At 41.9% G+C, this 10,078-nt stretch overlaps 1 protein-coding gene across 3 annotated transcripts in view; it reads right to left on the bottom strand.

The window, feature by feature from the left end:
* Window positions 1–10,078, bottom strand: part of ERN1 (endoplasmic reticulum to nucleus signaling 1) — a 43,330-nt gene that overhangs the window by 13,723 nt on the left and 19,529 nt on the right. For all 3 annotated transcript variants that reach the window (XM_048965178.1, XM_048965177.1, XM_048965179.1), the window contains 15 exons: window positions 9,689–9,790; window positions 8,661–8,922; window positions 8,129–8,207; window positions 7,008–7,170; window positions 5,612–5,730; window positions 5,278–5,469; window positions 4,408–4,660; window positions 3,635–3,725; window positions 3,134–3,323; window positions 2,553–2,652; window positions 1,951–2,150; window positions 1,428–1,575; window positions 887–1,014; window positions 367–490; window positions 64–131 (listed from right to left, as the gene is read on the bottom strand). In XM_048965178.1, the coding sequence (XP_048821135.1) occupies window positions 64–131; window positions 367–490; window positions 887–1,014; window positions 1,428–1,575; window positions 1,951–2,150; window positions 2,553–2,652; window positions 3,134–3,323; window positions 3,635–3,725; window positions 4,408–4,660; window positions 5,278–5,469; window positions 5,612–5,730; window positions 7,008–7,170; window positions 8,129–8,207; window positions 8,661–8,922; window positions 9,689–9,790 (2,219 nt within the window). The remainder of the gene's footprint in view (window positions 1–63; window positions 132–366; window positions 491–886; window positions 1,015–1,427; window positions 1,576–1,950; window positions 2,151–2,552; window positions 2,653–3,133; window positions 3,324–3,634; window positions 3,726–4,407; window positions 4,661–5,277; window positions 5,470–5,611; window positions 5,731–7,007; window positions 7,171–8,128; window positions 8,208–8,660; window positions 8,923–9,688; window positions 9,791–10,078) is intronic.

The raw sequence follows: 10,078 nt of genomic DNA, 5'->3' as shown, positions 1-10,078 counted from the left end.
AGGTGTATTTTCATGCACAAGTAACCTGTTAGCCTGTTGGGTTTACATATGCAGAAACTTTACCTTATTTCTCATCGCCCTCAGAAGGTCCCGAACTGAGCCTCCTTTATACGATCTGAATTTTCGAAGATCTGCCAAAGAAATTAACATTTGTTTTGATGCTGGCAGTTGTAGTTGCTGGCCTCAAAAGAAATGTATGTTTATGAGATGTTCATATATTGAGTGAGACGCATCACATGATTTGAATAAATGCTGTGGTGACAAGGAAAAACTGCCAGAACTGAGACCTTGTCCTTACTTTCTTGTCCGTGCAAACCGGGGATAACAGAGAACTCCCTGCTGTTCTGACAAGACACCATTTGTTACCTGTCTGAAGAGGAACAGTGATGTGCTCCCTCCAGTCCATCTTCACCACCTCTCTTCCTCCTCTTTCTAACTGCTTGACTATTGGACCATCTAAAGCTTCTTTCTCTATCCGGTCACTGACGTCCTGGAAGAGACACTCCAGTTATTTTCAGTTGTATTCCTAAGCATTTCCCAGTTATTTCAAATTACAGCTTCTGGCCTCCTGATAATGGAGGTGATTCTACTTTGGGACAAATACGATGCAAGGAATAATGCTTGGGATGAAGATGGTGAAATACAATCACAGAGGACTATCTGCCAAAAGCTGTATTTCTTTTTAATCACTGAATAGAAAAGACTGGAAGGAACCTCAAGTGCTCACCCAGTTCCCACCCCATGCTTAATATACACATTCACCACCGCAGTCTACTCTGCTCATAAAAACTGGCTTGGCAACATGTTATCCTGCATTGTGTCACCTCAAACATGCACAAAGTAGGGATGAGAACAGTGAATTCAAGATCTGATGGTCGAGACAAACCTGAAAAAACCGGAGCTGCTTTTCTAAACTCCAAAAGAATGGGTGTTTGAGCACACAGCTGGCAGATGGACGTTTCTGAGGGTCCATGTTTATCATTTGCTCTATTAAATCACGAGCCACTATGTCTTCTGCAAGGAAAAGGGTGAGCATTCAGAAGCTGCAGGAAAAGCTAATATTCTGTATGAAAATGGTTAAATTTCCTATTTCCTGCTATGCAATCCCAAGCAAGAGCTCAAATGACACCCTCACAGATACTGTAGGCAACCAACACAAGGTTACATTGCATCAAATGCAATTAGGAAGATCTTTCCTACCCTTTAAACTCTACTGTCAAGCTTGCAGGAATCCAGATTTTTCCAACTAACTGAGATGCTTTTGGAGAGGAATACTAAGAACTTCAGGAGCTTCACTGCAGGAGTACAGCTTTCACCATTGCCAAGTGGGTTTCACTGTGGGTTACAGTTTTGCCTTTTCTATGACAATTTTAGCACCCACTGGATACTCACTGAGTTCAGCAGTGATCTTTGTTTGCCTTTCTTACCGTGCCTCCCTGCATCCAACAATTCCAGGCTGTATGCACCCAGCAGAATGTTGGCTTGTCGCTGCAGAGATTTGCCAAAGGGGTGGCTGCCCTCAGATACCACATAGTAAAAGACACAGCCTGCTGAAAAGATGTCCACGGTGTACGTCTGCAAATAAGCAATAATTTATTATTTAATTAATAATTGTTTATTATTTAATTAATAGCAACAAGATTTTTTCTGTGGAGAATGTGAATCTCATCATCAGGTGGTTATTTGCATCTGAGCACAGAATACAACTCAGAATCACATCTTGCTATTTAAGACTTGTTACTAATTGAAAGAAATGGCTACATATAAATAAATACTTACAGACATACGGTGAGAGAGAGAAGTAGAGTTTAGAAAAGGTAGTGCTAATGTACGCCAGCGTGAGTGCTGAGGCATCCAGCACTGCACATCTTAAGGTCTGTCTGCAGCTGTGCAACCTGCTGGTTGTGCTGCCTTCTCGCAGGGAGGTCTGAAGGGAAGACAAACACTTACAGGGTTCTCTTTGCAGTCTTCACTCAGCATCTCTGGGGCAATCCACCCTTCTGTTCCTGGCACCCCCGACCGTCTGCTAAAGCTGTGTCTGCCCACTGCCAGCTTCTTGCACAGGCCAAAGTCTGAGATCATCGCTTTGACTTTCCCGTGGGCATTAGGCATTGAGATGAGGATGTTATGGGGCTTCAGGTCCCTGTGCACTGTAACAGACACCTGTTGATGCACTCCAGGCAATCCCAACACAATTTGTAAATTTGCACTGTACATTTTTCACAAGGCTGAACCACTGCTTATTTCATCAAACTACTGTCAATGGCACGTTTTTTAATTCCATCACAAGTCACTGTTCTGCAGACACACTTTGCATGTCTTCTCTCCAAAAACATGCAGTGCTCTGAACAAAAGGTAATGGCTGCCCTAAATGCAGCAGAATTTTGAAGGCAGAACATAAGAATCAGTCTAGTGCTAGGACAGACAGTATTGTGTGCTGCCAGCACTAGGGGAAGCCAATCACTTCACAGGTCAGCACCAGACCAGTTCCTTCTTCATAGTTAAGAAAATGTATCAGTCTGTATCCCATACTGAAATAAAGTCATTCTTACCAATACTGAGGGAGTGCAGGTAAGCGAGACCAGATGTCGTCTGTTGCAGGAGGGTAATAGGTTGTAAGCCATGGTGACTGAAGGCCTTTTGTTCAACATACTGTACATGACAACAGAAAAATGGAAGATAGAGCCATCAAATCACTTAATAAGTTTCTGCATAGATAATATGCAAAAAAACCCAGGAAACTGTGGGCAGTCTAATGCCAGCTGGGAACACACATGCACTAGCCTTTCTGTCTGAAGGTGATGAGCTGTATAAAATCATTCAGACTTAGAATTCTGCACAGCACTGTTTTTCCAGGAGCAGTTTTGAGGGTCCAGATGGTAGGAGAGGGATGCCTAAAACAGAGTGATTTGCAGGAGTATCAAAGGACAACAACTTCCCTTAGGTCAGTACAGGATGGAGGATACTCCTGGAGTTCTAAGAATATTCCTGTTTTAGGAACGTTTAACTTTCACAGATGGCAAGAATAACTGGGACATCTGCTGCAGAACCTCAGCAGCTCATTAAGCTAAGGGAAACTGAAGGCCTTCCAGCGAGAAGACTCAAAATCGTTTAGGTTTGCAGGACTCAGCACCTCCTGCAAGGTGGCGGCGCACAGCTCGATAGCGATGTACTGGAACTGCCGGTCCTTCTCCGTGCAGAAATAGCGGATCACGTTCGGGTGCTCATCCGACTCTCGCAGCAGCTGCACTTCACGGTCTGCAAAGCTGAAGCACTCGGGAAGAATTCTTTTCACTGCAACATCACGGTTATCAAACGTCCCCCTGCAGACAGGAAAGCCACCTCAACCAATTATTAGAACAAGGCATAATGTGGACAAGGTACAGAACGAATGACAACACAGGGCATTTCACAAAGGCATACTGAAGTATTTTTCACGCTGGACACAGATACGTTTGGTCATTTAAACATATCTGAGAGGAGTAGTTTTTGCTAGAGCAGAAACACCATGAAAACACACCATACAAAATACTTCAAAGTGTTTCTGTTCACCTTAGGTGTTGGGTTTGTTTGCTTTTTAAAAAATAATGCAATAAAAAATTGGTCTGTTAAATACTGAATGCAAGTCATTTACCTGTAAACAATTGTTCCTTCAGCTCCATGCCCCAGTACATCTTTTGGGTTAAATGAAATCTTGCCAACCATCACTCTGTTGGTATCATCATCTAAACGAAAACAAGAAGCAGAAAGACTGCTTTAGGATGGATGAAGCGAGCCTTGTACTACTGTGCATTACTGTGCACTGTGCTGGAAGAATGCTGGAAGTAAAAAAACATTAAATTTACAACACAGATGATCAAAAGAAATTAACAGCTGCATTTTGGTACTTGTGCTGAGTAGGCAAATCCTGGTGTGTGTGATTCAACTCAGTTTCAAACATACTCAGTACAAAACACCTGACGTAAGTCTGAAAAGATCATGTCTTGGACAGCAGATAAAATCTTTCTAGAAAGTTCTGTTGAATTTGCACAGTGATAATTAAAGGAAGTGGATTCAGTAGTTGTTTCCCTGCACAGCCCTCCAGAGGGACTAAAGACTGTGTAGAAAGATGAGGCAGGGGTGGCAGCGCACACTGCAGAACTCATTCCTTGACTATCGTTCATACATAATTTTTATTCATATGACACGCTTCCAGCTTATAATATATCCTCATGCACAACAAAAATCCCTCCAGTGACAACTCTGAACGGGATGTTTTTCTAAAGCAAGTATTTCTGCTCCAAGTCAGTCGTGGACACCTGCCTGATGTTTTGCCACAGGCAGACTAAATGAGGATGATGGTGTTTTTCAGTTGTTTTATATATGAAGCACAGACATTCACAATCAAACGCACTAGATTTACGTTACCTCCCTCTTCTTGCTCTGTAGAAAGGCAGCTCCCAACATCAGATGTGGAGATGCTGGAATATGCAGAATGGTTTGATGCTTTGGGCGACATATTTGGTGTGCTGGTAGCAGAGCTGTCTGTCTGTCCATAGGAGGTGTCCAAGAAATCTTCTGGTGGCAGATCACTGGGAGCACGGAAGGGCAGCTTCTGTTGTTGCAAGAGCTGTATCTTCTCTTCCAGCTGATGCTGCCTTTGCTGCTGCTGATGTACACTCTGAAAGAGGATCTCAGTTCATAAGTGAGAGACTGAAATTCCTTACTTAAAAGGAACGTTTCAGCTATTAGAGTACATACATCCAAGAGACAGGGGAAAACTTTCTTATAACACTGCCAGCTAAGTGAGCTGGAGAAATAAAGGGGCTTTTCCTCATGTTCTCATCTTCACTCTCAGCTTTCACAGCAAAGCTGTGCAATCACAACAGATTGGTTAATGTGTCAAAAGCTGACTTAGGCTAACTAGGTGTCTTTTAACACCTTTATCCTGCTGCAGCTGCAAGTCAGAAAACATGACAGAGGTTCAAGTGAGCAAATGGGGAGTAAAGCCTCTGATGTAAGGACAATATCTGTGAAAAAGAGTTAACAGATGCAAAAAAACAGAATTTGTAGAATGAAAAAAAATAATCTCCAGCATTGGCACATATGGCAGTGGGAAGACTGTTCTGTCAGATATTTAGCCTTTGCAACCCCCAGCACATCTGGGAGTTAAAGTGAGGAGGGGAAAAAAAAAGAATTACAGCATTTCCTAACTGCTGTATCTCTTCCTGGGGTTAGCTCTCAAATGCGACTGCTCCTCCCAAAGCAGAAAACCCCATCAAGACAAGTCAGCATTACCATTGGATAGGCGATGATAAATGCCACCCAGCCCACGAGTAGGAAAGTGCTGAGAATGATCGTGGCCATGTCTTTCAACATAGAGTCCACAGGAGCTTCTGGCCGAGCAACAGGCTGAGCAGGTTTCTCCTCAATATCCTTTGGAAGAGCAGGAGGCACTTCTGGTGCAGAACCTTCAACGATGTCAATAACCTATGAGGCAGAGAATGGTCTTTTAGTTCAGTGTCTTCGTGGGTACTGGGACACTGACATGCTTTTTTGCTAAGCCCCTCCACGGCTTCTATTCCTCTACATTCTTTAATCATAAAGTAAGATGATTATCCTCATCACAGACCTTCTCAATAGTGACTTTATCAGAGTCAGCTGGAATCACATTTTCAGGCCTCCTAGGTAAGTTGCTTGGGAATTTCTCCAGGATCTTTGTAGGGGCAGATAAAGGAGTTTCATGGTGCCCTTAAAATAAAACAAATGTGTTCAAATGTTGATGAAGACCGTAGATGGAAGATGATATACAAAACACCTGAGAACATCAAAGTACAAGATGAGCTTAAAACTTATTTTTTCCTCTGCTCTGCCCCTGCAGTCACAGGCACAGGAATGCAGTCACTAAGAGGTCTCTACTCAAACACTGACTGTGCATTTAGTTCACGAGCTTCTCTGTGACCATAACAGGAATACACATTACAATGCCTCGTAGCTGGCTCCTTCCCAAGTTAGCTTTGCTTCATGATTTGGCCTTGGAGCAAAGATCACATTTGAGATTTAAAATGGTTCCAAGGATGACACTGCAGAAAAAGGGAAGAAGAACTGATCCTGTGCTCAACTGCAACTGCTCTTCACACTCCTTTGGCTCGTGTTAGCCAAGTACGAAGAGGAAGAATCTACTGAGCTAACATCTGCAATTAGACAGAGGAAGATTCCTCATAATGTATAGAGCAGGAAAGGGAAAAGATGGAGGGCACAAATCATTCACTGCAGAGCATAGTGGAGAAATGAGAGCTGTTCAACAAGAGCTGCTTCACATACTCTGAGAAGTGGACAGCATCACAGAAAGAAAAGGCAGCAGGTAAGGCAGCTGGAAGTTGCATTCCTGTCCCTGTCATAGAGGTCAGTTATGGCATTTACAGATTATAATCATGTATCACTTCAAGAACTCTGCCATTCAGTTTGCTTTTTTTTTTTTTTGAAGCAAAATTTTTAAGTGTCCTGGAAAGTCAACTCCGAAATTTTGGAACCTGGGCCACACAAAATAGGCTGACACTGCGTTATTCTGATCGTCAATGTCTTACAGTTGTGAAATGGGGGACAGACAACACTCTGATGGCTACAATGAGAATTAAAGTAATACTGTGCATAAGAGAACAGAAATGTGAAGGAACCAGAATGCAGCACTTACAGCAATGGGGACAATAAACTGCCTTACACCCCTCTCTGGATGAGGGGCAAAATAAGCAATAAACAACTTTCTGATCACTCCTCGTTCACTTTACTGATTGAAGCAGATCAGATGCCTTGTAAAAAACAACAACCAGACATCTACTTAAAAACATCAACGCATATTCTAAAGGCACAAAGTGCCAATTATTACTAGAATTCAGTACTTGTCTCAGTTTAGGCAGTCATGACTGAAGTACAGCAGTTGAGAACAGCTCTAAGGTTTGGAGTAGGACAGCCACCAGCAGATGGCAGTGGATCCTGCCTGAAAGGCAGACACGGCTAAGGGACCTCACCTATTAACAGCAAGTCGTTCCAATAGCTGAGTTTGTTCTTTCCTTTCAGTCTGCCTGAGAACTTTAAATCCGTACTGGGAGTGATAACACATTCGCCATTGTCTTCAATTGTGACTCCTTCTGTTTTTGGACCCTCTAATAAGGGTATGGCACTGCCACGGGGCTAGAAAGAGAGATTATCATTACAATTAATAATGCAGTGAATCTCCAGAATATTTCAGCAGGCAAACAAATTAAAGAATGGAAGGTCAGAATTGGTGGGAAAGCAAAAACTGGCCACAAAGTCACCGTGAGCAAACACTGCCCCTTACGCCCTCAGCAAATGCTTCAGCAGCCTTGGACATTAGACCTTCTAAGCTACACGTTGCCTAGGAGATGAGATTATTCTCTTTTTAGAAAAGTGAAACAGGAGCCTTATCTGCTGTTTGGACAGCCATTGTGAGCAGCTTCCTATCAAGAGGGAGTAATTTTGATGAAGAAAAAAATCAACAATTTTAACAGTAACCACGATGCACCAATACTGCACAGCAGCCCCTGGTTCACTCCTGCCCGGCTCCTGGCACACGACCCAATGACTACAGTCACATCTCTGCAGCATCTGAACTTATTGTGGAAAGACAGCCATGCATTCTAACACCTATTACCATTGTTTCATTAAATATTCAATTTGCCATGTATTTACCGATTCAAATTTGCAATTTAAAACCTAATTTCTGCAAACATACAACCATCAGTATTATTTTTTATTTTAATAAGGAGCCCTTTTCAATACTGGAACAAACTTCATCAGTTCACATGATCTTCCATTACAGGACAGAATGGTTCTCGCAGAACCATTTTATGTAGGAACGTGCATCATGCTTTAATGGAAGCAATCTCAGAATTCCAGATCCATTCAAAATATCTTTGTTTTAGACATATGGAGGCTATTTCTCATTTAAAATGAGAAAAATGCACTTTAAAATACTTCTGTACATTTTGTTGAAATTATGCTCTAGTGTCTTTCTACTCAAAGCACTGAATTTCAACTGTAATTGGTTTTTTTACATCCTAGAGCAATACTAATTCTGCAAAGGCAATTTCCAGCAGGTGCCATTCATCTCTTGCAGCTCTCAACTTACCACAACCGTTACTCCTTCGTGCACCATCGATGGCGATGCATACAAACTCGTGGAGTATTTCCCTACATAAAGAGTTGGTCTGGAAAGAAAGTAGTGTGTAAAAATGAAATAGACAGATGGATGTTTTACCATGTTAGCTAAAGCCTAATTCACAACCAATGCATCCATTTCCAAAATCATCAATATTTACTTCTTGAAAACCCCGGATTCATAGACAGAAGTGCTGTGATCAACCCATTTTACTTATGAAAGTTGTCATAATTATTCATTTCTTATTTGTTATAATTACTGAAATCGATATTTGCCAAATGCTCAGCATCTAAACGAAAGGCTCCACATCCAAAAATATTAAGTCAACATTAAACATCTGATAAAAATAAGGAACACATTTACTAAGTAGATGATTTTTTGTGTGTCTCTGCCTTTAGACAGTAGAAGATCAAATATGAAAGACAATCACTGCTGGAGAGCGAGGGCCGCTGTCAAAACCTGACTGATAGATAATGAGAACAACAGGAATACTCATGCTCACGTTAATTTGCTCTTGGTCTCTGTTTCCTTTGGAAAAGGATATTTCCACTTGGTAATGTGTCCGACCTCCCCAGACATGAATGTCAAGTATCGCAGAGTTTCTATCCCCACATTTGTGTGCATAACTTTCCGCAATCCTTCACGTTGCCAGATGTAAAAAGCTACCACAGGAGAAGCGTAATTCTGAATCCACAGCACGTCCCCAGACTCACTGTCTACAGTCACCACCAGTCCATCTCCATTAGACACAAAGTGGGACATTTCTACAATATACAAATGTATAGGAGATTATCTGGATTGCTGCTTACATGCAATTTCAGTAACACATATTAACAAGCCTCGCATAACTGTGGAGTTCACTGCATCTTGGAAATGAAAAGCTGTCAAATGTACACTGATAAAAGCTTGGTTCAGTCAGACAGCAGGAAAAGCACGTTTAGCTCACCTCAGCATGTACAACAGCGAGTCTCCTAGACCTCACCACTAAACCTGCAGATTAACTAACACACAGGTCATGTCTTCAGCATATGCCGAAAGGGGAGCTTTCATGGGTGAGAAGCGACTGAGAAGTCTCTTACTGAATGACTGAAAGCTCTGCCATCCTTTGTTCAGTGTCAGGATTCTGAAGACAGCCCTGCAGAGCTGCTCTGTGACTGAGAGCAAACAGGCAGTCCTTGCAGACTCCAATTTGATTAACCTCAATGTAAACTCGACTGTGGAAGACAGACTAACTGTGAGTGTCCCACACTCTGGGCAAAAACAACAGAGTTGTTCAGAGGCTGTGCATCGCAGTTCAGGTTTGCTTCCTCTCCTGCCATTTCCCACTGCATTTTAAGAGTCATATCTTCAAAGGTTGCGTTGACCTGAAACTAACAGGCTTGAGACATTAAGCCAAAGGCTAAAAATTGATAGATATGAATTCCAAAATTCAGTCAACTTATTCATTATGGAAAAAAAAAAATAGGTTTGCCTGTATACATTGCCTGTGGCCAATATCTGAAAAAGAAAAGACTGCAGTTAAATTCTTACTATATTTTATGTCTTCATCAGGCATAGTAGCTGCATAATCAAAATAGGTGGCATTCCATCTCAGCTCCTTCTTCTTGGTGTCATACATTGTGATTGTGTACTCTGTTAAAAAATACATAGTTTGTGAACCAAAAAGCCTCTGGAGCATAGCAGCAATCATTGCAAATGCAAGACACAGCTCAGAACACCACATGCTGCTCACTGTGTTCTGCATTTCATTTTCCCCACACTCCTAATAAAGAAGCATGAAGCCACAGTGGCTGAAGACAACACACGATCCATGCACACACTCCTGTCAGTCTAAAATCACAAATGATAGTATCATCTACAATTGTAATTTACAGACGTTATTTCAAGATGTAAACTTCAAAACATGATCACAAGTCATTT

The sequence above is a fragment of the Lagopus muta genome, chromosome 18 (genome assembly GCF_023343835.1).
Source record: "Lagopus muta isolate bLagMut1 chromosome 18, bLagMut1 primary, whole genome shotgun sequence".
In the NCBI taxonomy this organism is placed as follows: domain Eukaryota; kingdom Metazoa; phylum Chordata; class Aves; order Galliformes; family Phasianidae; genus Lagopus; species Lagopus muta.
Note: the sequence above shows the minus strand (reverse complement) of the source record. Positions and strands in the feature narration are given on the sequence as shown.